This window comes from Echinops telfairi, unplaced genomic scaffold, assembly GCF_000313985.2.
Source record: "Echinops telfairi isolate 266 unplaced genomic scaffold, ASM31398v2 ScPeMD7_9;HRSCAF=40, whole genome shotgun sequence".
Lineage (NCBI taxonomy): Eukaryota > Metazoa > Chordata > Mammalia > Afrosoricida > Tenrecidae > Echinops > Echinops telfairi.
In genome coordinates, this window is record NW_022103906.1 from 56439355 (window position 1) to 56466625 (window position 27271).

General features: G+C 40.2%; 1 protein-coding gene across 2 annotated transcripts in view; it reads right to left on the reverse strand.

Annotated features, from left to right (window-relative positions):
• Positions 1 to 6711: 6711 nt before the first annotated feature.
• Positions 6712 to 27271, reverse strand: part of KLKB1 (kallikrein B1) — a 25454-nt gene continuing 4894 nt past the window's right edge. The window contains exons 3-15 of one of the 2 annotated variants that reach the window (XM_045286903.1): positions 21174 to 21336; positions 19505 to 19611; positions 18410 to 18569; positions 17841 to 17950; positions 14412 to 14571; positions 13287 to 13396; positions 12984 to 13146; positions 12773 to 12885; positions 12266 to 12434; positions 10522 to 10697; positions 9776 to 9871; positions 7831 to 7970; positions 6712 to 7157 (exon numbers count right to left, since the gene is read on the reverse strand). In XM_045286903.1, the coding sequence (XP_045142838.1) occupies positions 6981 to 7157; positions 7831 to 7970; positions 9776 to 9871; positions 10522 to 10697; positions 12266 to 12434; positions 12773 to 12885; positions 12984 to 13146; positions 13287 to 13396; positions 14412 to 14571; positions 17841 to 17950; positions 18410 to 18569; positions 19505 to 19611; positions 21174 to 21336 (1844 nt within the window). In that variant the 3' untranslated portion in view covers positions 6712 to 6980. Of the gene's footprint in view, positions 7158 to 7830; positions 7971 to 9775; positions 9872 to 10521; positions 10698 to 12265; positions 12435 to 12772; positions 12886 to 12983; positions 13147 to 13286; positions 13397 to 13819; positions 13842 to 14402; positions 14572 to 17840; positions 17951 to 18409; positions 18570 to 19504; positions 19612 to 21173; positions 21337 to 27271 lie in introns of those variants that run through there. The other variant, XM_045286904.1, reaches the window with a different exon arrangement.

Sequence of the window (27271 nt, forward strand, 5' to 3'; positions counted from 1 at the left end):
GCTCCAATTGCTGATCTGTTATGCTCCCTTCTTGGTTTGTCCCACTGCAGGGGATTCAGGCCACATTATCTCCTCACCGTGTGTCCCCATTATTGTCCTCTGTCACAGTGTGCTCCAGTTAGGGGTCAGCAGGCCTTGAGTTTTTGGCAGTCCTACAGCCCTCTCTTTGCCTTAGCAGCTCCATGGAGGGACATCATCCTCCAGGATCTAAGTAAATTTTAAGGAAAGATTATTTTATAGCTCAGAGAACAATGAATTTTACATAGCAAAGCATAGTATGATCTTAGGTTTAGAAATGAAATCATGATTTAAAAATAGACTTCTGGAAATCAGAAGAAAAATGAAATTTCAAATTTGCCCCAGTAAGAGATATTGCTAAAATTATGTGTACCAAAGCATATATTCTACTTTATTCATAGAAAATTTGCTACTATGAGTGTTATCTAATGAACTTTGAAAAGGGCATCGGTTACTTCCAAGGATTTTCAATCTTTGCAGACATAGAAAGCCAGTATCATTCAGTATCAGTCATTGAAATGCTCCCCAAAACTGTTGCAGCACTGGAAACACTCACTAGTTTACGCTGAGAAATTTCGAAGATAGTTAATCTGCCTACCAACTGGAAGAGATGTATATCTGTGTCCATCACAAAGAAAAGAGACCCAACAGAATGCATAAGTTATCAAACAATATCATTCATATCATACGTAGGTACAATTTTGTGAAATGTATCAACAGGGAACCAACAGAAATTGAAGCCGTATTCAAAGGAAAACATGGAAGATGAGATATCATGCTGATGTCAGATGGATCTTGGCTCAAACAAGAGAATACCATAGAGATGCTGCCTCGTGTTTTATTAATTTTAAAAGGCATTAGCCTGTATGGATCATAACATACTGTGGATAACGTTATGAAAAATGAAAATTCCAGAATACTTAATTGTGCTCATTCGGATCCTGTACAGTGCTGTGGTAGTTACATAATCTGTTGTCAATTTGAGACTTAGGAGTGAAGGGGTGGAGTTTACCTGTCAATCAGGGCACAGTTTGATGACTTTATTTGGAGGTTCTAGGAGATAAATAGCTCTCTGGAGGTGGGACACTCGCTCAGTCCCTGTGAGACATTCTTGTTGACAAGCCACATGGAGACAGGCTGCTGGCAGCCAGAGCCTTAGAGCAGGAGAAGCCACGTGGAGACCCCTGCCAGCACTGAGATGCTTACACCACTGGATCCACAAGACTATCTACCCACTGACCTGTGATTGTCCTGCATTCAGCATCATTGTCTGTGTCTCGCAAGTCTGAAGAGGACTTTATAGATTGTTATCGGACATATGGGTTAATATCGGACTTTTGGACTTAATCTGGACTGAGCTGGGATGTTTTCTCAATATTCAATTGCTCTTGTACATAAAGCTCATTCTTGTATACATATGGGTTAGTTTCTCTAGTCTACCCAAATTAGCACGCGTGCTTAAGAGGCAGTCTTCTGAACAGAGTGAGGAGATGCTGTATGGTTTAAAGTCAGGAAAGGTTTGCATCTGGTTTAGATCCTTGCATTATACTTATTCAGCCTGTATTCTGAGCAAATTGTCAGAGAAGCTGGGCTCTGTGAAGAAGAACAGAGGATCAGGACTGAAGGAAAACTCATTAACAATTTGAGATACACAGATGACAGAAGCTTACTTGCTGAAAGCCAGGAGTGTTTGATGTACTTGCTGACAAATGTCAAAGTCCACAAAGGTTAGGTTTTCGACTCCTGTAAAGAGTTCAGTGTTGTAAACCCACAGAGATAGTTGTACCCTATCCTATAGGGTCGCTGTGAGTAGGAATTGACTCAAAGGTGGTATTATTATTATATACAATTAGATATTATTATTATTATATTATGGATTACAGCTCAACATAGAGAAAACATTGATCTTCACCACTGGATTATCATGGTAAACACATAATAGATTGTAGTTGTCAAGGATATTTTTTTTTTTTTGAGTCCACAGTCAACACTGATGGGAGCATCTGTCAAGAAATCAAATGATGCGCTGCATTGGGCTAGGCTGCTCCACAGGCCTGTTTCAAGTGTTCACGAGCAAATACGTCCCTTTAGGATGAACGTGCGCCTTGCTCAAGCCATGGTATTTTCAGTGGTCTGTGTGCTTGTGGCGCTAGGACATGAATAAAGCAGACCACCAAAGAACCGATGCACTTGAATGATGACGTTGGCCAAAAAAGCTTTGAAAGCACAATGGACTGTGGGAAAAATAAGCAAATCTGTCTGAGTTGGGGAAATACAGCCAGACTGCTCCTTAGAAAAGAGGAACGACTTCATCTCCAATACTTTGGACATAAGATCAGGAGAGACAAGTCTTGCAAAAGGACATCATGCTTGGAAAAGTCGAGGGGCAGCAAAAGAGAGGAAGACCTTTGATTAGGTGGATTGACACAAGGGTTTCAACAATGAGCCGAAACAGAACAAGTTAAAGATGGCCAGGGTCATGGGGTCTCTCCTGGTTGGAATTGACTCAAAGCGGTGGCAACCGTATGTACATCGCCATTGACTTCATGGAAATGTTTTCTGAAGGTGTGGGATACCACATTCTCCAGTGGCCCAATCCCTAAGCTGAAAGATGACCCAAGATTAGGAATGCTGGATGGCACTTTCAAAAACTCTTCCAGAAAGGGAATGTATGGCGGGGGTGAGGAGAAAGAATCCACTAGAGGAGACAATGAGAAATTGTCCAGCACCATAAAGACAAATGTGAAATTTAGCTTCATATAAACCGATTAGAAGATTTGGAGAAAGCACAAGGAAGCAGTGCTTTGTTCCTTCAGCAGAATTTTAAAAGGGACCGAAACTTCTAAGAGATTGTTATGTAACGTCTAAGGAATGACGGCATTGCTGTATCTGGAAGCAGACTTGCAGATATTTTTATCTTATCTATTGCCAATGCATTATGACCCATCCTGGCATGGAAAACTCTCTGTTGCTTTCTTGAGTATCTCACTGAAAATGAAGTACGTACATTCCAGTTGTGCAGAAAGCACATATTTAAGATGCACTCCCTTTTACAAAGGCCAATTTATAGAATGGTTTTCTATAAATCTGCCAAGAAAGGTTTTCATGGAAATCTGATAGGTGTGATTACATAAGGTCTTTACATTTCTGTGTTGTTTGCTTCATGTAACCCCATCTTTATCCTAAAGACGATAATGGTAACCCTCCAGGCCTATTGAGAGAAACAGACATTCTGAGTGACAGACATTCACTGGCAAACTAAACAATACTTATTGTCCTAGATTGGGCTTAACTAACTAGTGAGTGAGATCTCTAAAGCCCTTGAATAGTTTAAAAATTCCAAATATGCATGTGTATTTACAGAATGGTGGAGTAATGTGGGGGTATTAGCCCACACAATTGGTTGGGTCCAAGGGGGTTGTGTAATTGAGGGGTAAAATTACAGAGATGTCAGACAAGATGAAGCATGCAAGTGCCCACCTTTGCAGTCAGGACTTCAGGAGGAGCCAGGTCCACACAGAGAGAGAATATATTTCCAACCAAGACTTATGCGCATGCAAGCCCCCCTAATTACAGGTAACCACATATGTAACAAAGTGGGCTGTACCCTAACCCTAAAGGTCCCTGAATATTATTGGAGGAGTAACCTAACACCAGTGTCCAGGGCAGGTAAGGGTGAGTGGCTGTCTTCAGAGCCCAGAGAACAATGGCCTACTTCTGCCTCTAGAGCTAAAGCTGCAGACTACATAGCAATCAGCCATGTGCATGTAAGGTAACTTTAAGGTAGCACTATTATGGGAGGATATAATGGGGAGCATTATTAATTATGAGAATGTGATTGAGAATCACCTCTAACTCACAAGGGTGAAGGCCTCCCTCCACCCCAGAAACCCAGCCTGCCAGGCTTCTTAATATATGAGAATAAAGGATTCATCCATATGCACTCTCTTCCCGTTCTCTGCCTCCCACAAAATAAGATTCTTAATCTCATAGAAACTCTTTGCGAGTCAATAGATCTTTCTTTCAAAAGTATATTGGGAATCCTAACAACTTCCATTAATGATATTGTGTTTAAAATTCTGGTGTTGATTATGTCTGTCTTAAAGTATAGATATTACTAGATAACAATTTAGGAAGTATACGGAAGCTACTCTACAGAGACTCAAGTGCAAGTGTGGCATTAAAAACTTCGGTGAGAGATAAGTGAGTATATCCTTCCCTAAAGTCTGCAGGCAGGGTAGCAGGGACGTCTCTGCAGGCCACTGAGACCCCTTCCTCACTTCCAGTCACACCCATTTTCCCATCACCCGGAGGCCCGCTCTCTATCGTCAAGGACTGCCTTGAACAAAGACATGTGCCTTTATCTAATGGGCAGTTCCTTTTCATGAAAGGTTTTAATGCTGAATTTCGTTTTTCCAGTTCAGCGATACTGGCATTTGGGGTCAGATCATTCTTTGTTGTCAGGGTCTGTCCTGGGCATGCATTGTTGTCCATCACGTAGCATGTTCTGGCGTCTACTCACTAGATACAGTCAAGAATGTCTCCGCCTACTGCTACATATCACCTGCGTGGGTGATTAACCAGCGCCAGTTGCCTCCAAGTTGATTCAAACTCATGGTAACTCCATGTGTGTCATACTAGAACTGCCTGGATTGTGTTTCCAATGGCTCATTTGGGGACTTCTTAGAACCAGATCTTTTCTCTGAGGCACATCAAGGTGTATTTAAACTACCAACCCCTGTATTTGCAGCTGAGCACAGTAACTCTGTACCACCCACAAACTCTTGATCGGTTGATTAGGGGCCATAATCTGACACACACCCCAGTTAAGAGCCACTGCCTCAGATGATATTAAAAATAATAACAGTTCCAGGTGCAGTCACACCCTTAGCGATCTCAAGCTAAGACCTTGTTGAACTTCATTCATTTGTTCATTAGACATTTACTGAATGCACATTTGCATTTATGTGTCTGCACAATGGATGAGACAGAGACCTCCCGTGGAGTTGCTTACAGTTTAGTGGGGGCAGAGAGACATAAACAAGAATGACAGTAACTTTAAGTCAGAGGTTTTCCACATGTTGGGGAGTGAAAAATGAGACAGATGAGTGAGCCCTTGGGTAACCTGGTATCAGGAGTGTGTATATGTGCTGTGTATACCGCATGTATATCACATGCACGCATACAGTTGTCACAGGGCAAGGGGTCTGCCAGCTTCCTGACTTGCTTGTGAAGGGCTGTGCCTCTCTAGCCTCTCCGTGTCTTGAGAAGCTGAAGGTGAGCCAATCTTTTGCTTTCTCAGACTCTTAAACTGATCTCAGTCCCACTCCTGTATGTGAAGACCTGGTGAAGAAAATATAGACCACTGGAAATAACTAAGGTTATTCCTTACACGTCAAGGGAGCCCCACTTTTTAAAACTCTTCTCCTACTTTTGACCAAAGTAGGTCATTCCCTGACAAACAAAAGGCCAAGAGTTTACCCTGCAAACAATCCAAAGTCCTGTTCAATTACCCTTTAGCATGATCAAAACTATAAAGTGAGATAGCGTTTGATTGCAATCCTCTCCCTTTCCCTTCTAATTTAAAGGAACATTCACAGAGAATGCAGATCAATATTTTGACATATAGAACAAAGACCTATATCTTCAATCTCTTTATCACAAGCAAAGGCAGACGTTGTGGGTAGTGACTTGTTTTGTGAATCAGTACTGCCAGCTTTTACAAAAGGGAACGGTTGCTTCTTCAGTTTCCAGTGGCATTACTCTAGCCCCTTGGGTTTCCTTCAGCTCCTGCCACTCCTAGTCCCTGTTACCTTTCGATGTGTCTTATGGAAGAAAACACTGTCTCTTCTAGACAATCAGACTCTCTTGGTTTTGTATTGACACTCAGCACTCTTTTGTAAATGAGCATATTTATGTCTGAGTCACAGCTTCGGTGCATTCAAACAAGCTATCTAATGTTGGTTGTTGAAATAGCTGGCAAGTTTGGCGTTTGTATTATATAAACATTTTTTAAAGTAATTTTATTGGCATATACTTCACACATCATACAACTTAATCATTGGATCCTATTAAGAAGACTTAAGCAATCATCACCACAATCAATTTCAGAACATTTTCTGCTCGTTCTTTTCACCATTACCTCCCACTACCATGAATTTACAGGACAATTTGATGAAACAGTTTGCATCTAACAATGCTTCATGAATTACTCTTGAGGAAGCAAGTAGCACTGAGGCCTTAGCATAACCGCCCCCTGAAAAGCAGACATCTACCATCCACATGGGTGTGAGATGAACCTGCTGTGGGCAGTTACCACCTGACAAGTGTCCCTGGTCCACCACACCTGGAGATTTGTATAGAGACTGTGATCACAGAGACGAGAAGCCACAATGAACAGGGCAATATTAATGATCCCAGGCTCAGGTAGCCTTTCTCTTCCTTGTGAAAGTGCAGGTTCCGCAGACTACTGCCCTTTTGCTTGGCCGAAGGAGATACGGGTTTACAAGTTCTGCCACCAGGAGCACTGCTGGCAGCAGCAGGCTGGAATGGACAGGAAGTGTGGCAGAGATAAGCAATATTTATTCTGCTCCAGAGGCAGCAGCAAGGTTAGAATATTCTCAGGCGCAATGCTAGCCTTTGGAGTCATTCAACTCCATTCTATTTCGCAACCAGAGGAAAATATTCTTGTAATCATGCTACGTTATCATTTTATTTCATAACAAATAGTGGTGGAGAAGATCTTCAGCCATTATTTCTCATTGCCACCTCCCAGTCATTAAACACTGAAAGTACGGCAGGCGTGGGCACTAACCTCGGTAGCTGTGTGTACATGGTCTCATTTTAGCCTTTTACACTTGAGGCTACCGAAGCTCAGTATTTCAATTGAACGCAGTTTCTATGTCTCTGTTATATAACTTGCACTGAAGACTTGGCTCTTCACCGCCACCGCGCTGGTGACCTCACCGAAGAGTGTCCGGCATCTTTCGTGTTTTCTCTAGAATCCAGTCCAGATACTCAGCCACTTTGGTATAGACACCTGGCTGCTCCTTGCGGGCACAGCCTCCACCCCAACTGGTGATGCCCACTAAATGCCAGATCCCAGTGTGTTTACACACTAGGGGGCCACCTGAATCTCCCTGCAAAACAGTGGGTGGAGGAAGAAAATGACTAAAAGTGATGACAGAAGTGATTCACGTAAGTAATTAATTACTTTCAAAATCATGTTCTCTCTCTCTCTCTCTCTCTCTCTCTCTCTCTCACACACAAACACACACACACACACACACACTTTCTTAGTCTTTCCATCACCTGTTGAGTCTTATTAGCTACTGGATGTGCTGAAACAGTCTGAGCAATGTGCCAGATTTCATTTACTCCCTTTTCCATTCTGAAGAAAGTTCAATAAACAAATGTTGACATCTTCATTCCAGTATATACTGGGATGTATATGATTTATGGATGATCAAAAAATATTTTATAAAGTTAATCATGGGAATTTAATGTTCATACATTTTAGGATCCTTATCTTACCACTGCCACCCGGTGCTTTGGACTCTAGTGGCCCTGCGTAGAGTGTCGGAGGCTGTCCCTTGTCCCTGGCACAGCTGACCCTGTGTACAAGGGTCCTTCCTTACAGACCACACGTCCTCACAAAGACGAGGGCAAGCACATATTCACCTGGTTCAGGGTTATGTATGAAAGCATCAGCTCACCTTGGCTCTGAATTATGTTGTTTAACTCTAATGAAATATACTATCAGAAACTATTCCGAGGGTGAGATTTCTGCTGCAGCCTCGCACTCTTTCCTACCTTACAAGCATCTGTTCCTCCTTCCTTGTAGCCAGCGCAGATCATCTGCTTGGTTATTTCATAATCTCTGTATCTTGTCTGGCATTCTTCATTGGATACCAAAGGGATTTTTGCTTTTTGCAGAATACTTTGGATTTCTCCTATAATGTAAACAACATTAAAGCGAGAGAGGAAATACCGTAGATATAAAAACAATAATAAAGTCTCCAGTGATGGTGTGCTTTTCATTAAATCATAGGTTCAGATAAAAAAGTTACAGGATAAAGTTACACACACACACACAAGAGTAAGAATGAGCGCTAGTGAGAGAGCGAGCGAGAGCAATGTTTTAACTTGGCTGTCTGTTAGGAGCAGCACAGTACACAGGCTGAGCAGAGCTTAAAGTTCCATATTCTCTGGCATCCTCTGGTCTCAGTATAAATACTGAAGAAATTCCCTCCCCTATTGATTGTCTGGTGGCCCTAGAGGTTCAACATTGGGCGGCTAACCATAAGGTCAGCAGTTTGAAACCACCAGCTGCTCCAGAGGAGAAAGATGAGGTGTTCTGCTTCATAAAGAATTAGTCTTGAAAACTCACAGGGCAGTTTTTTCCTTCCTTATGGGATCACTATGAGGTGACATGGACTCAATGGAGTGTTTTTTTTGAACTTGCCTATAATTATAAAGCCTAAAATTCCTTAGTTTTCAGTGTTCAGGTTCATATATTTAAAACAATCATTTAAAACATTATTTCTGAAAACCCTCTAAAATCTTTGTCAAAGAGCAATATTTTTTCTTCAGCCATTCTGAGTTAACATTTTCCACGAAGAGCTGCTTTTTAAAGGTACTTCATTAGCATCTGTGTGTAGACGCTCCCTGGTGTTGGGTCTTTCCCTGTTCCTTAAAGTGACTTCTTGTATCAAAATAGCAGTGGAAACTAGGAATACTTGACTTAGTTGAGTGGAGGCTGAGTAAGTAAAGACGAAGATATTTTATCTGCTTGTCTAAAGAATGTGGAAGATATTATTTTCTATTGCATATATCAGGAACATAATTTTGGAAAAGGGAATTACCTAAAATGTACCAGGATAATTAAAATATCCAAATACCCATTAGCAGGGGTTCTTAACCCAGGGTTCGTCAAAAGAATTCAGAGTCCACTAACTTAAGATAGGAAACAAAATACATATTTATTTTCACCAACATCTGCCCTAAGCCTATCATATCCTTCAATTATGAATGTAGGCAACAAAGCACAGTAGTATTAGCCATATTTCTGACTTTGGTATCGATAGAGACCATAGATTTCTTCATATGATGTTACATTTGTGTTATCATTTATCAAATCTAATTACTAGAATCATAGTAGTTATTAGTCATTAGAATAGCTATTAAATTTTGCTTTTTAATGTATTAATAAATAAATACGCATACTATAATATCACATACTTTAAGTAATCTACTAACTGCATTCAATGTTATTGATTTCCTCTCTGATCCTATTTATTTTATGCATCCCAAATGATAATTTGAGAAGTTTTTCATGGGCTTCATCAGATTTCAAATAGTGTTCATTTAAAAAAATAAAGAAGCTGCCAGAGAGAAAGACAACATATCTATCTATCCTCTATTACTATGTAGTGAGAAAAATAGTATTGGGAAATGGATTCACTAATAATATTGAACACAAGATTGTCCTGAGTACACTATGTTGGCCCAGTTCTTATGTGAACCCAAGTAAATGAATTAAAATGCTTAAAATGTTCTTATAAGGTGTTTTGTTTTGTTTTGTTGCAGACCTAGTCAAAAATACATCTTCTCAACAATCACTGAATCAATATTTGGCAATGACTAAAATGGAAAGATCAGGAGTTTGGGTATACTTTTAGATAGAGGCTAATTAAAATAACCCATTCCATATGTTGGAGTGAGAGCCTTATGACTGACATTAAACGCCATAAAGTACCTTGTTCTTTGGTGAAACCCCAACCAGTGATCCAGCAATTGGTATAAAATGTGTATATATCATCTTTGGAAGGCAAGCATATTGGTTTCTGGAATTCTGAAGAATAATTTTAAATTAGAGTTTAATTAAATGCAGTTATGGATATTAGCTTTAAAAATACATTGCTTCCTCCCACCACATTTTTCTTTCTGTAGTAGAACAAGAGTATCTCTTTTATGCTCAACTTCTAAGGTCCATGATTCAAGAATTTATTTTTTATTTTTTTATGAGGACTTATTTGCACTTGATATGCTTGGAGTTATATTTTTATTATGCTATTACTTTGCCTGAGCTTCTTTCTGCACCAGTCTCTTCTACATAAGGCAAAGGCTCTAATATATATATATACTTTTTTTTCTGGTTCCTAATGCCCTTCTCTATTCTTAATGACCCTAAACCCAAAGTAGTAATGATTCTGCTGAGCTGGTCACAGGGAGGCCAATGTTTCCCAAATGGAAAAGGCTCTGTCTATTGTTTTAATGGTGTTACAATGCTAGGCATAGTTAGTACTGTAATGAAAATATCTTGTCCTTTAAATAGAAAGATTGTGTGTGTGTGTGAAGTCACACACTTTTAACTTCCCTGATAATCTACCTTCCAACAGCAATAACCAGATAATAAAGCTATCCTGTCTGGATTTTGTTCTCTCATTTAAATTGATGTGCAAACTTAAACCAACACATTTCAGCTATAAATATTCTACATACCAGTATAATTCAAAGGAGTTTCGAGTTTTACTAAGGCAATATCATGATCACCTTCTGAGATTTTATAATGTTCGTGAATAAGAATCTCTTTTACTTGTGAGAAAGGTGTTTCTTTTGTTATCTCAGATAGGTTTAAAAGGCCGCCATAAACACGCCAAATGTCTGGTGAGGAAAGCCTAAGGGGGATAAAACCAGAAAGATTGACCTTAATAGTGTTTCTCTTCCCCTTCCCTTTCTCTTTCAGACAAGAACTGGAAAGTAAATGACACCTTATCAATACATCTCGTAATTTTCCAGTGAGTTGCTGTTGTCATTGATAGTTCACCTATCAGAAAAGTCAGTCAAGAAAGGGCAACTTGCCCAAGGTCATACCCCGGGTCACTGACCAAGCTGCAACTCAATCTCTATTGTAGCTATCTACAAAGCCTATGTGGTTTTGCTTTTTTATTGGCGGCTCTTACAGCTCTTATCACAATCCATACTTATTTTATAGCCATTGTCTCAAGCACATCTGTGCATATGTTGCTATCATCTTTTTCAAAACATTTTCTACTTGAGCCCTTGGTATCAGTTCCTCATTTTCCCTTCCCCTCCACCCCCGCTCCCTCCTTCACTCTACCTCCCCCATGAACCCAATTGTTTTTCATGTCTTACACCCATTGCTGTCACCCTTCACCCACTTTTCTGTTGCCCGTCCCCCTGGGAGGGATCCATAGGTCAATCATTGTGAGCAGTTCCCCCTTACTCCCCCTGCTCCCCACTTCCTTCCCATACCCTCTTGGTATCGCTACTCCCATTATTGGTCCTGAGGGGGTTATCTGTCCTGTGTTTTAAGCTCTTATCTGTACCAGTGTACATGCTCTAGTCTAGCCAGATTTGTAAAGTAGAATTGGGGTCATGATAGTGGGGGGAGGAAGCCTTAAAGGAAGGTTGTGTGTTTCATCAGGGCTATACTGTACCCTGATTGGCTCATCTCTTCCTTGTGGCCCTTCTGACAGGGGATGTCCAATTGACTACTGATGGGCTTTGGGTCTCCACTCTGCCCTCTCCCTCATTCCATCAATATGATTTTTTGTTTTGTGTCTTTGGTGCCTGATACCTGATCCCATCGACACCTCTTGATCACACTGACTGGAGTGCTTCTTCCATGTGGGCTTTGTTGCTTCTCAGCTTGATGGCTGCTTGTTTATCTTTAAGCCTTTAAGACCCCAGACAAAGCCTAAGTGTTTTAAAACTATGCCATGTGTACCACTTTTCAAATGGTAATGGGAACTATTACATCATAGTATATACATTGAAAGATAAAGGCTAATAAAGTATCTCGTTTGTCTTCATTGTTGTTGATATTACTTATCTAATGCACTTATGAGTCTTAAAGCAGAAATTAATATTTCTGTGATCCTGAAAAAGGACTCTTTGCTGCCTTTAAGGAATATATGTAGGTAGTGGGGTGGAGCAAGCAAGCGTCAGTTAAGGCGTATGTGAGCTGTTATTTAAAGAGGAGTGATAGCTTTTCCCTACAAGCTCCGGTCTTGCACACAGGCTAGTTTGTCCGGATCAATCAGACTACTTCGTGTTCGGGTCCTATTGATGCTAGATATGTTGAGTACCATCCCTATTTAAAAGTACCTCTTATTACAAAGAGAATAACCCAGTAAACTCACATGATGACCAGAGATTGTGTATCGATCCTTCAAATACAATGGCAAAATAAGGCTCTGGATATAACTCATCTGAAACTTACCCATCAAAGCAATGGGCAGCCGTCAGGATCCAATGCTGTCCAATGATGGACCCTCCACATAGGTGGCTCTGGGTTTTCAGTGTCGCCTGCAAACTGACCTGCCAGGGCCATTCTCCCCAGGTAGAGTCGGTTCCTCCAACGATGCGTGCATTTGCATTTGTTGTACAGACTAAAACGAGAGGGTTGAAGCTAATGATTACAATGACATATGAATCTGATCCTCAAGAATGGAATCGAGGCGAGGTCAAACTCGAGAGACAGTGATTGCATTGATGATTTCTTGGAGGGCATGGCGGGGAGGTTGCGGGGAAGTGGTGGGCTGACAACAATGAGTATAAGAAGGAAGAATGAATGGTCTAATATTGATTGTGGAGATGATGGTGCAGCCCTTTAATATGATCGGACTTGCTGAATCATATGAAATGTGAAATTCCATATGAAATTCCATAATACAAGACTAAAAATGTTAACACACACACACAGAGTGCTAAAGTGAGGTCCACTCACCAGAGTGGTTCACGGTTTTACAAAGTCTCAAAGAATAGCCAGAGCTCCCCTTTGTTCCGTGTGTAATCGCGGTTGGAGAACCATCCACAGATAATTTTAAAGAACACTTACACCTGGATAAAGGAAGCAGCGCACAGATTAAACCTCTGCCGAGATGAAAATACACGCAATGGTCCTGAAGACGGCCTTTGGAAACCAACGCGTCACTTACTTCTCGCCTTGACAGTCTTTCGGGAGTAGAGAATAAGTGAAAAACTGACAGCGAGCCATCTTGGTACAAGTCTCCTGGCAAACATTCACATCTTTAACGAAGGTCACATTCAACTCTTCCCCTCCGAAATCAACTGCGGCGTAGATGTTAGAGTGGCAGAGTTCTGTGCCAGGTACAAACAGTGAAAGATAAACAAGGAAGGGAAAGGAATGTGCCTCTGATATGAGGACTTTTATTCTATAACTAATACTTGGTTAGAAAATCATAAGATGTATCGTCTTATGTGTGATATTATGATATTACCAGGCAAATGTCTTTTGCAGGTTAAAATGCTGTATCCAGATGTGGCGTTTGGCTGTGGAGTAGAGAAAGTCGGTGTCCCACTTCTGGAAGTCTTAAGGAAGCAAACATTTCTATTAAAAATAGAGGAAAAGAAAGAAAGGAAATGGCATTAGAAGCATTAGACAAACACCATAGCACTTAATAAAAAAATCAGCTCTACAAACTTCATTCTTCTGAGAAATCCTCTTCAGGGTAATTCAGACTACAGAACACTAATAAATTATAGAGATTAAATGTAAATCAAGCCAAAATCTCCCTGTGGAGAAAACTAATCAACATCGACAGCCTGACTAGAGAAGAATGGTAAAGGGGCACCTTTTAATTGAAAAAGAAAAGAGAAGAATGTGGGGCTTTATGCAGCTGATGCTATTAGGTAAGGACCTGCCCTTCGCTTGGCCCCACGCTGTGTGGAAAGAATAGAAATGGGTGCTCCGAGGGCAAGGAGGTCCAGGGAGAACCTTGATCAGGATACACAGAAAAATGAGAGCCAGTACGTTTCACTGATGTGCTGCCAGGGAGAGGTTTTCATTTCAAGGTGATACAACACACTACACAAAACCCCCAACTTACTGCCATCGAGTCAGTGTCAGCTCATAGGGACCCCACAGGCAGTGGAGAGCTGCCCCTGTGAGTTTTGGAGACGGCGCTAACTCTTGCTGGGCATGCAAAGCCCTGTCGTCGTCCTCAGTAAGGGCAGAACAAAAGGCAATAGCCCCTTTTCTCTATTTCCTCCTCCCCAATGACTGTGGTTTCTTTAACCCAATGGAAGATTTGTTTTAAACACAATAGTGGAAGAGCCCTTGTGGTGAAGCGGTCAGGCCTTGGGCTGAGATCTGCATGGGCAGTTCGAAACTACCAGCAGCTCCAAGGGAGAATGACTAGGCTTTCTACTCCCATAAACCGTTGCCATTTGGGTCACTGTGAGTCAGCACTGACTTGATGGCAGTGAGTTAGTTCATAAACAGAAAAGCAGCTACTTCCACTGCAGAGACAATTGCCTAGTCTAGAGGAAAATAGGCAAAGCATTAAAAACATAAAATGAAAGTTATGAAATCAGAGCAGCCTGTAGTCCAGCTTCATGCTCACCTTTGTGATTGTACATTCCAGGTATTTGTATAGAATGTAAAGAAGAAGCACTTGGGATGATAGGTACAAATGGTCTGACATACAAATGGGTCTGGAGTGACAACTTGGGCAACATCCACATCGGAAAATGCAAGGTGTTGGAAAATGTTCATGCGGCAACCTGTAAGCCCACAGAGCAAAGATGTTAGTCAGTGACTAACGTGTCCACTGTGTGTACTTCATCATCAAACTGTGGAAATTGTCATTGTCTGTTGGTCATAATGCTAAACAAACTAAATGAAAACAACAACAACAAAAAGTCTGCTAAAATATCCCCAAATCAGTTTAACCTATTTAGGTTTCTTCATAGAGCATGCCTTTATATTTCCTTTATAGTAACCTGCCCTCAATCCTGGGCTTTAAGAACATGAGACTTTGAGCTACATTTCCCTGAATTTAATGAAAAATGATGACTCAAAACTAACAAAATTATGGGACAGCCAACAAAAAGGCCATGCGGGTGCTGATGCTGGAGCAGGGAAAGCCACTTTCTGTCTGCTTATATCAATCTTATTTCTTAATCCTCTTACATTTGTGTCCACATTTAGTCAAATGAATCATCAATAAATATGCATTCTATTAACATTTTGGAAGACTTAAAAATAATGATAGCAATGATAGGAAAAACAGACCCAGATATAACTTAAATGAACATACATGGGCCAAAAGGACTACACTTTTACCACTGTCATAGTAACCGTCTAGGAAATTGGATATTAATTGATTTTTGTAAATCTTGAAGCAGTGATCATGCATGCCAACCTACAAATACATCCTCTCATTAGCATTTCTGAGACTGCTTCTGCTTGGACTCTTATCATAATAATGTGCTCCAATTGTCTTCTGGGTCTCAAGTGGTGGGATTTTAAAAATATTATTTTCTTCAGAGTAGTATCTACCTAGGTATACCGTATGGCATCGCATGTGTTAAGGTCTAAGCCTTTTTACAATGAGAGCTTCTCCAAGAAATTTAAGATCACTGTCTAGACACTATGTTAAACTTTTCCTTAGGTTACCATGTCATCCTCGGAAAAGTTCTATAATGTTTCATCGCTACGTACAAAAAGTCTGGCCAGTGTAGTGGACAAAATAAGCATTGCCTCTTTGTTCTAAAGATTTTAAAAAATAGTTGATTTTTGTTTGTTATGACTTCCAACCGTTTTCTCCTTTATAAAAGAAATGAGAATATTGACCAAAAATTATTCAAGTAAAATTTTTTCAGAATTTTAGAATTTAACAAAAGGCTTAAAAACATCTGAGGAGCAATTATTTAAGGAAAAGGGCTGAGTGTCAATAAGGACATGCGGTTGGCGGTGTTTTCATTTCTTCTAACCCTGTTCTTCTCTCCCTAATTCAGTGGTATGTGTGCAGATCAACAGTCCTGAGATCATGGAGAATTCCCGTAGTTTAATAGATGCTGGAGGAGAATAGGGCTCGATCAATTCCATACAAAGGATTATTGTCATTATCTGGCTGTTTTCTAGGAAGTCTCATTTGTAAGACTTGGCTTCCACTAACCACATTACAAGCTTCTCCAATGCTAACAGTCTATTTTTATGGACATTTGGAGGAAATTAGTGGCAATTGCTTAACATTGCCATTGACCGAAGCAGCAATGACAACCGGAGCAGACAATAAACTGATAAAAAAAAGTGTGGGTGGGGGTGGGGGAGGAGTCCAAAATTAACTTAAAAAGAGAGCTATGGGAATGAAATGTTCATAAGGGAGTTTGGAAACCTTGAAGTTATTCTTGGAATCCAGAGGGCCAGACGCATGCCTTGGCTGTATGCATCCCCAGGAAAGAGAGAAAGACAGATGGGATGTCTGACTGACCTTGAACTCTATGAAGGCTAATGCAGAGTAGTAAATGGCTACCCAAATATTAAAGGCATGCCCCAACACTGGGCAAAGGTTGGGAGGCTATTGCCAGAGGTACCTAAAGAAATATCTGTCCAATAATGCTAGCAGAGCAGACTTCATCACACATGTCACAGGAAATCGACTCTTACGAGAATTCATTCCAAAAAGTCACTAAACGAATAGCAACAACATCAATAACAAAGAGTTCTGGGGAAGGAAAAAATCGGATTTCCAAAGGTTCCATGTTATAATATGTAACCTCCTCCCCCCAAAACGTCCCTCCTGTTGAGTCAATTCTGACTCAAAGTGATGCTAGGTAAGAGAGAAGAGAATGGCCCATAGGGTGTCCGAGGCTGTAAGTCTTCATGGAAGCAGACTGCCAAGTCTTTCTCCTGCAGAACAGCAGCGTGCTTCGTCAGTGCAGGACCAGGGCTCCTAGATTGTTGAAGAGGCCTAATTTATAACAAAAGTTATAAGACATGCATAAAACAAGTAACGATGCCCCATATAGGGAGGGGTGGGTGGCAGTCAATGTAAACTATTCATGAAGAAAAATACATACTAGATGTACTAGACAAGATATTAAGTTAGCTACTTTAAATATGTTAAAAAGGAAAAGAAGCCATGTGTAAATCGCTAAAGGAAATTATGAACATGATATTTGTTAAAATAGAGAATCTAGTTAGTAAGCTATAAGTTAATTAAAAATTATTAAAAATCCATAAAAGGTATTAAGGGATTAATTAAAATGTCAAGGTAATACATTAGTAAATAAACAAACAACCCAAAATATAAATTCTGGACCAAAAATCACTAAAGCATAAATAACAATTTCATTACTATAGACGGTTAATGTAGGATTTCCATGGTCAATAAGTAGACTGTTAATAAAATAAAATAAGCAGATTGCAATGGGGTTTTTAGTGGGTAGTGCATTACCACAAACTTAGTGGCTTACAAAAAACTAATGTATTATGTTCCAGCCTGAAAGTGAAAATCCCACAGTGGGATTTATGGGGCTAACGTCAGGGTGTCATTGAGATGCCCTTCCTTCTCAGGTTGCTCCAGAGGAGACTGTTGATGTGCCCTTTCCAGATTCCAGAAGCCTCCCCCAACAAAATGATCTTTTTAATAATAAATGAATAAACAAAAATGAAAGATTAAAACAAACAAACCAGAAGCAACCTGCACGCCTTGGCTCTGCTTCCTACTCCATCTTCAAAGGTGGCCATGTGCCACATTCAAATCTCTTATCAGGACATGCCATCCTCTTTATCTTGTGAGGTCCCTGGGAATGCCCCGGAAGCACCTGGATAACCCAGGATCATCCTCTACTTCCCAACATCCGGAGCTTGCCCACGCCCCTTTTGTCAGAGAGGAAACCATAGCCACAGGTTCCAGGAACCAGATCAGACACTTTGGGGAGGCGAGGGAAGGGGTTGGGGGAAAGAAGGTAGTAGGAAGGGAGGTGGGGAATGTCTTTATTCTGCCTACTATAATCACAGAGTAAAATAATAGCCTTATAATTACCTAGTTCTGAGCGTGCACAGGGCTTCAGCGAGAATCCAGATATCACGTTATCCAGCATATTTATACTGGTAGGTGTTCCTCTTGGACTAGTCTTTAATAAACAGTTGTTCCTGAATATGAAGACAAAGGTGACTTTGCCGCCTATACTGCAGGGTGCATGCCGCAGCACAAATATTTAGCAGGGAAATGAAGATGAGTAGTGGGAAACGAACACTACGAAACAATGACCGTGATAATGAGTGAACCAGAGGTTTGTGTGTTTAAGAAACGGGCATCCTTTCACTCTGAAGCAGTACGGTTATAATGGGAGAAATCACAATTTTGATGACTTTAAGCTCCTAATTTAATGAGCACAGTGTATCTGTGGACCAAATGATTCTTCCTCTTTTCAAGAAAAATGACATCAAAACTAAGTAAATAAGGTGAGTGGTTGGGTCTAAAATCTTTTTTGTTTGGGGTTTTGAGAGAGAAAGCAGGGAGAGGTGGGAGGAGAAAGGCGGACGATTCTGAAGAATATAATGGAACCCTGAAGGGCACCTGCAAGAAGCAGCGCTGTGCAGTTTACTCACCGGAAGTCTGCGTTGTGGAACGATGCCGTGGCATACGTGAAAAAATGGCAGTGAATGTTATTGGTACAGCTCTTCTGGCATTCGCCAACACTGCTAACTTTAGACACATTCAGGTTGACTCCCTTCATATCGATTCCATTATGAACCTCTCCATAGCAAGCTACACAAATGAGACATATGGGGCAATTAGTTACCTTCTCTTCTAGAGACAGGTCATCAACTGCGTACCCATTTGAGTATGATCATTTATCATTTTAAAGGATATCCCATTTGGGACAACATTTCTATTATTTGTTGTTGTTTTTATTGTTGCTAGGTGCCACCAGTTTGGTTCCCAACGAATAGTGACTCTACGTGCAACAGTTTATGTACAATAGAAACACTTCTATTTTTAAGGGTTCTAATATGTTTGTTAATTGTGTTAGTCTAGATAGACTAGAGAGACAACTCTACAGAAACTATGGAACTATATAAGAGGGAGTTTCATATAAATGGTAAGTGTACATAAAGAAAGCATCCCAATCCAGTGCTGTCCAAGCCCATAAGTCCAACATTAGTCAATATGTCTGATACCGATCTACAAAATCCTCTCCCATCTCACAAAACAATGACACTGACTGCAAGAGGAAAGCCAAATCAGTGAGTGTGTAAGCATCTCAGCGCTGGCAGGGGTCTCCACGAGACTTCTTCAGCACCCAGGGCTGCATCAGGGTAGGTCCATGTGGCTTCTCCTCAGGGGTGTTTCACAGGAAGTGAGCCTTGCCAGCTGAAGCAGGGAACTTGTTAAGGCAACTGCACCCTAGTCAGACCATCAGAGAGCAAGACACCCAAGAACTGGAAAGGCAAGGCTCACCAAGCCATTTATCTCTCCACCCTTCAATTAATCCCACGTGTTTATTGACCAGGTTGGCACAATAAACTTTAGCTATCTCATTGATTCTCTAAATTATCAAACTGTAGTTGAAATAAAGATGTCTGTTAATTCTCTGAAGGCTTCCTTCCAAAAGTCTATGACAGTCTAGACTTTGAGCAGAAGCTAGTCCAAGGTAGATTCACTATTAATTAAAATCTATCTCTAAAAAATATGCAACTTACCAGTGATTTGCCGGCCACAGTGCTTGAGGGAGTGCCCAGAGATTGCCCCGGGCTTTGGCACTCTCGGAAGAATCCCTGTTACACTTTCTTTCAAGAAGCAACCAAACCTGTTTTTAAAATTGGCTTCACTTAGAAAGTAGAATCATAAATGAATACCAAGACATTCTCTAGCATTTTCTATACAAAGTAAATTAGCAATAGGAAAAAAAACAGGAAGACTTTTTCGTTGTTATTATTAAAATACTGCATTCTATTTGGTCTTTTTTGCTAAAAATAATGTTACTCTCCCAAAGAGACAAACTTCTTAAAATGCAACTAACAATTTCTCTGGTAAAGGCACCCAGAAAATAGTCCCATCCATGGTGAAGTTTCTGAAAGTCCTAGAAATGATTGGTGAGGACCAGTTTGGTAAAGAAACGTGGGTGATTTCTTATAAAGTTAAACATGTACTTTTCTAATGCCCCTATTACTCCACTCCCAGAGACAAGGACCTGCGTCTGACGATTTATAGCAGCTTCATTCAGAATAATCAGAACCTGTACACAACACGAATCCCCATCCACTGGGGAACAGATAAACCAATTCTGGTCCATCCATCTGATAAAGTACTGGAAGTATGATGTACTGTTGGGCCAATGGGTAAGTGCTGGTATGCTCATCTGCTGCTCTAATGATTGTAGCCTAGAAACCCTGTAAGGGCTGTTTCCCTCTGTCATCTGGGGTTGCTGTCACACAACAACAACCACATAAGTCATGAAAAGAACAAGTGAATGAAACATGGAGGGATATGGATCGATCTCATAGTACAATGTTCATTATGATTCAATTTGTATGCTATGCAAAGGATTTGATCTTGTCTGAAGAAAAGTTTAGCATTTGTCCATGTTTAGCTCTGAGGAGGTAATCTCTAAACATTTGGAATGGCCTTAAAATAGATATTTGTTTACATGAGGGTTCTTGGGCTTCACCAAATATCATCATCTAACAGTGTGCTTTAGGATGAGGTCTTTGGGTCATAAAGCATTAAGCTTTGAATATTCTCAACAAAATGCTGTTAGATTTCCTTAGGACTGTTTTATTTGCAAGGAGCTATGGTGGTATACTGTGGATGAGACATTAGTTTGCTAACCACAGGTTGGTGGTTCAAACCCAGAAGTGCTCTTGAGGAAAGATGAGGCTGTCTGCTCCTGTAAAGATTTACAATCTTAGAAACTCTGTATAGAATCATCATGAATCAGAATTGACTACAAGCAGCAGTGGGTTTGATTTTAGGCTAGATGTCATTTGCAAATGTGATAACGGGCTAGATGGTGTCTTTCCTTGTTGATTTTCTACATTTACCTGCTGTTGAGCCCTTTCTTGAGAAAATCTCCTAACCTAACATTTTTCAAGCATTTTCCTTGTGGCATTGGAGAGCAATAATTCCTTCCTACTACTAAATGTAACTATAGTGGATGATTAAAATGAAAATTCCTTGACCCTGGAGACCCTGATTCAGTAGGTGGAACCCAAGAATCTGTATATTTCAGAGCCATTTCCAGGGATTCTGATGAAATGCCTTTTAAACCCCTATGAAGAAATATAACTCACATGCTAAACCAATTTGTGCCAGTCTGATTCCATTCTGAAATGTGTCTGCCCTCTTCTAAAAGGAAATATCGAAGCTTACCTTTTCTGTGTGTTAGTAGTTGAGCTTGCAGGAAGAAAACTGAACAGCAAACACCTGGGATGGAAGGTGCACATCATCTGACAGTGCTTGTCATTTGGAGTATACATGGAGGTGATATCCCCACCCCGGAAGAAGGTATTCTTATAGCGCTGAGTCAGGCATTCTGTGATAAAAGCATTAAAAATATCCAAAACATTAATTTGCAGTAGATGCATACTAATTTTATTAGAAATTCACCTATCTTCTGTACCTTGTTCCAATGGACTATCCATCCAATCATTTTACTGATTGTAGAATAAGACCACAACTAAGGCAATCGTTTGAACAATAAGTAATTTTATTTAATGTCATTTCCTGGGTAATTCTATCTGAAAATCTTAGCTGATCTTTATTAAGTCACACAATAACAATCACACATAATTTCTCTTCAAGTCAATACAACTCCTGCTTGATTCTTCCCTGTGAGGTAACACGCTACGAAGGTACCATCCTTTACAAACAACTACATCACCTGTTTTTCCAAACTCGTTCATTATCAAGCTCCCTACTAGATTTTTACAACCATCCCAGAAGGAAAGCATTATTATCTGCTCTTGTTTTTTTTTAAAAGAAGTTACTTGAGTCTCCAGGTGGTTCAGGATCTGCCCTCAAATCACACCATTAATGATGCCCTGGGCCCAGGGGGGCATGAATCTGGCTCTTCAACTCCCAATTGTCTTTTCTTTTTTTCTGTTGTGAATTACTAACATTGTTCCTCACCTCAGTTCACTTCAAGCAAAGTAACGCTTTGGGGTGTTTATTGCATTAGGGGTGCAAGCAGAAGAGGCAGTATATGTTTAATATTGATCAGCTCATTTTTAAAGATAGTTTAAGCAAATGCCTGCTAATGTCAAATTGAAAACGTCTTTAACCATTTGCTCTTCAGAATTATGCACAGCTCTAAAGGGAAATTCACATATAATTAGATAATTGTGTGTTAGCATTACTGACTTTAATATATGAGCTTGAATTTACCTTGAAAGACCCACCTCAAAGTCTATCATAAAAGCAACTCACTCAGGTAACACATTCACTGTTGAGTCAACTGTCCATCAATGACAAACGTCCCAACGGCAGCCTTGCCCATCCTCTACTCTTCCATTTTGAAAGCATCCATTTTTACATGGTCGTCGAGGGAACAAGCAGCTTAGACAACAAGCATTCCCTTAAGCACTAAAGAGTAACCTTTTGTCTGCACAATTCTGTCTTCCAGGGATTCTGGTCCTGAGCTCCACTGTGACTTCTGATCCTAGCAAAATTGTTCATCTTCCTCTCCAAGGTGCACCTCAGATGACCATCCCCTGGATAGTTTTAGAAACAGTCCAGATAGCTTCAGGAAGACTCTTGTAGAAATCTAAGTGTCCAGTGGTTGATAGCGATTGGACATATACACAAATACCACAATAATTGATCCATAAGTAATGCTACTTGTGAAGAGGTTGAGTTTATAGGAAGTTGATGTTTTGGGCTGATTCAAAATTATCACATTTTCACTCCCCAAACCTATCCCAATGCACACACACGCATACAAACAGTTGCCAGTGCAAGCCCGGGAATCCCGCTCTGCGACAAGCTCTGTGAACCCAGCAAGGAGCCCCGGCCATGGAGGGGATGAGGCCGTGAACTGCTGAAGGAAAGGTGGTCAGAGGTTCAAATTCATCAGCTGCTCTGAAGGAGAAAGATGAAGATATCTGTTTCTGTAAAGATTCACCCTATAGATGTAGGAATCTTATTGATGACAGAGGGGGGGATTGTGTGTAAGTCGGCACACACAGGGGGATAACTCAATATATACCAACTTTGGGATTGAATGTCAAGAAAGTTCAAACTTGTGCTTATTCTAGGAAGTTGGTGGCTGTGATGACGATAATGATGACGGGCTAGTCTGTCTTGTATTTTACAGTGTATGTAAAGCAGCGCTACACAAATTCTCTGTGATGGTGCCTGCTTTCACATTGGCTTCAGTGGCCATGATCTTTGGGCAATTATTATAAAAAAACATTCTAAAGAAAATAATTCCAGGACCAATAAGAGGAAGAAAAACCACTCTATTTTAAAAAAAATGTGTTTCAAGTCAATGATGTTATAAAATAAATCCAAGTGATTGGTCCACACAAGAGCCCGGGTGGAATAAGAACTAAGCACCCTGCTGCTAATCAGAAGGCTGGTGGTTTAAACCCATTCAGGAGTGTTTCACAGAGGAAAGACCTTCTGAGAAACGTCTATGAAGATTTCAGTCCCGAAACTGCTCTAGGACAGCTCTACGCTGTCTCGTGTGGCTTCTGTGAGTCAAGAATCTACTTGACCCTACATAACAATAACAGGAATATGAGAAGTGTTTTTTAAAAAAATGAATAATATAAGCAAGCTAAAACAACTAGTTACCAGTTATACCTACCCCCCCAAAAAAGGTAATTGTGTAGACAATGAGTGTTGAGGTACTGATTTGGGCTACAAATGATAGAAAACCTAATTGAAAGCAACCAGCAGGAATGAGATGGAAACCAAAGGCCTAAGGTGGCTTGGCTTCAGAAGTAACGGGGCTGGTGGTAGTGCTTACCTGATTCCCTCATAGCGCAATTTGATTTCATCCTTTTCCTCTGTTCAAGGCTATTGCCACAGAGTCCTGGTGCCACAGTGGTTAACGCTCAGCTGTTCAGCAGTTCAAGTTCACCAGCCACTTGGTGGGTGAAAGATGAACCATCTGCTTCTAGAAAGATCCCAGCCTTGGACACCCTATGGGGCAGTTCTACTGTGCCCTCGTGGGCCACTATTAATTGGAATTTACTCAAGAACAACGTGTACTGTGCTGCTATTAGTTTCCAATACCGCATAGAAGCAAGATGGTATTAGTAGCTCATGGCTCGGCATTCACTGACATTTTAAGTTCGTCGGAGGGAAAAGACATTCTTTTTTATAGAAATCTGAGTAAAAGTCCTGTTGCAAAGCCTTGGCTCTGATGGTGTCCTTGTTGCCAGTAGGATGTGAATGCTCTCAGTTCAGGCTTGGTGGGTCTCAGCCCCAGCCCTGGAGTTCACAAGAGGTCATTGCCATCAGAATCACAAGGGCCTAAAACTGGGAAGTCGAGCAGTTTAGGGAAGTGAGAGCACTGTTTCCAGAAAGATGGGTAAGTGTTAGGCACAGAGCAGCACAGACCTCTGAGGATTGGCCTAAGGGTAGGACAATGAACATGCTCCTAGTTAGGTAGAAAAAGTCAATGTTGCAAAAAAAATTCTGACTTATAATTTCATGATATAGATAATGAAACCTTACAAAACACGAACACCTTTGTATCTCATGTTTTGGGGGTTTTGTTCTGTTTTGTTTTTCAACAGAAGTGACAATATGTATAAGAATATACATATAAAACAGCACCAGTAAGAATGCATTACTTTCCTAAGACATCATAGTAAAGTATCACAAATTGGATGATTTAAAATAACAGAATTCTATACTTTCACAGTTTGGAGGATAGAAATCTTAATTCAGGGTGTCAGTCGGGCCATGGTTTCTTTTGAGACACTAGGGGAATATCCGTCCTTATTTATTTCACCTTTTGGTATTCCCGGTCATTTCTTGGTTTGTGGTAGCATCAAGCTAACTTCTGCCTTCACCTTCAACTTTACATGGCTGTCTTAACTTCTGTGTCTCATCAGTTATGTTGGATTAGGGCCCAGCCTATTTTTGGAGAACTTCATGTCAAAAAATATAAATCTTGTTGCTTTCTCATACTTATGTTTTCCTGTTAATGACTGTCAGTACATATTATTAAATCTGAAAAGGTCCTTTCTCAAGTAAAGTCATATTCACAGGTACAGAGACTAGGACTTAAGCTTATCTTTGACGGTGGTACTATGAAGGAGAGGAAGAATAACAGGGAAAATGCTAAGTACAACAACAGAAGATAAATATTTATTTGCATTGAAACATCGTCATAAGCAGGAAAACCTGCATGATTTAAAAGTATCTATAATTAACATATTTGTAAAATATATAAATAGGTAGGTTCAGAAACACAAAACATGTATCTGAAAACCAGAATAAAAATGTTTAATCAGGGCTATTTCTAAAACCACAACTCAGCTTCCAGTTTTTTCCACTGTGGGGGCATGTGTGTTGCTGGGATGCTAGAAGCTATGCTACTTGTATTTCAAACACCAACAGGATAACTTATGGTGAACAGATTTCAGTGTAGCTTTCAGACTAAGAATGGCCTATGAAGAAGGAGGAGATTGTCCACTTCTGAGGAAGTAGCCACTGAAAGTCTTATGAATCTCAGAGGAACATTGTCAGGTATAGTGCTCTCCGGTCAGAAGGCACTGAAAATATGACTACAGAAGAGTGGCATTCCCAAACAACACTCAACCATAGTTACATGGAGAGAATAAAGATTTGGGGACCTTCATTTGCTGATGGGTCATGACTCAAAATGAGAAGAAACATCTGCAACCATTAGGAAAATTGGAAGTCATCAAAAATGAAACCGGCACATAAAGATCAATATCCTAGGCATTAGGGATCTGAAATAGACTGATATCAACCATTACGAATCTGAAAATCAGATGGTTTGCTATGCCAGCATGATAAATGCAAAGGTAATGGCATCGCATTCATCATCAAAAAGAACATATCAAGATCTATTGTGAAGCACAATACGGTCAGTGATAGGATAATATCTATATGCCTACAAGGAAGACCAGTTAACATAAGTAGCATTCAAATTTGCCCACCAACCACTAATGGTTTGATGAAGACATTGAAGAATTCTCCCAACTTCTTCAGTATGAAATTGTTCAAACATATAATCAAGATGTATTGATACATATTGGCAATTGGAATGCAAAAGTTGGAGACAAAGAGGAAGGGACAGTAGTTGGGAAATGTGGCCTGGGTTATGAAAAAGAAGCTGGAGATTACATGGTAGAATTTGGTAAGTCCCACAACTTTTTTATTGCAAACACTTTTTCCCCCAACAATATGAACTGTGATTATACAAATGGAGTTCTCCAGATGGAGTACCGATTTAAAACATCGACCACTAATGTGAGGAGACGTGATGAGCTGTGGGATGACATCACAAACCTCCTACATGAAGAAAGCAAAAGGTCATTAAAAAGACAGGGGAGAAAGTAAAGACCAAAGTGGATGTCAGAAGATACTCTGAAGATAGAGTGGTTAAAGCAGATGGAAAAAAATATGAAGTAGAAGAATTGAACAGAAAATGTCCAGGAATAGTTAGTGGGGTTGGGAGTGGGAGAAGTAGAGTATTATAAGGAACTGTGGAAAGACAAAAAGGAAGAATATGCTCAACATAGCTCAAACAAAAACAAATGAAGAAGAAGAAACATAAGTCTTGAATTGCAATATTGAAAGGTTCCCTGAGCAAAATATTGAATAACACAAAAAGCATAAAAAAAAGATGGGAGGGATTCTCAGTAGTTGTGCCAGAAAGAACTGGTTGATATGCAACCATTTCAAGAAGTAGCATATAATCAAGAACCAACGTTACTGGAGTCCAAACTGCACTGAAGGCATTAGCCAAAAACAAGGCTTCAGGAATTGACGGAATTCCCACTGAAATGTTTCAGCACACTGATGATGTGCTGGAAGGAGTCACTGAAATGTGTCAAGAAATGTGGAAAACAGCTACCTGGCCAACTGACCGGAAGAGACCCAGATTTGTGTCCATTCTAAAGAAAGGCGATGCAAGAGAAGGCGAAAATTGTGGAACAACATCATTAATATTACATGCAAGTAAAATTCTGCTGTAAATATTTCAAATATGATTACAGCAGTTTATCAGCAAGGACTTGCCAGAAATTCAAGCCAGAGTCAGAAGAAGCCATGGTTCTAGGAATATCGTTGCTGGTGCTAGATGAATCTTGGCTGAAAACAGAAGTTCCAAGCAATGTTTATTTGTGCTTTATTGACTATTCAAAAGGCATTCAACTGCATGGATTAAATAGAATATGGTTAACATTGAAAAGAATGTGCACAGCCACCTAGATAAGAGAGATTGGACAAAAAAATACATATATATGAGAAGAAAATAAAGGGAC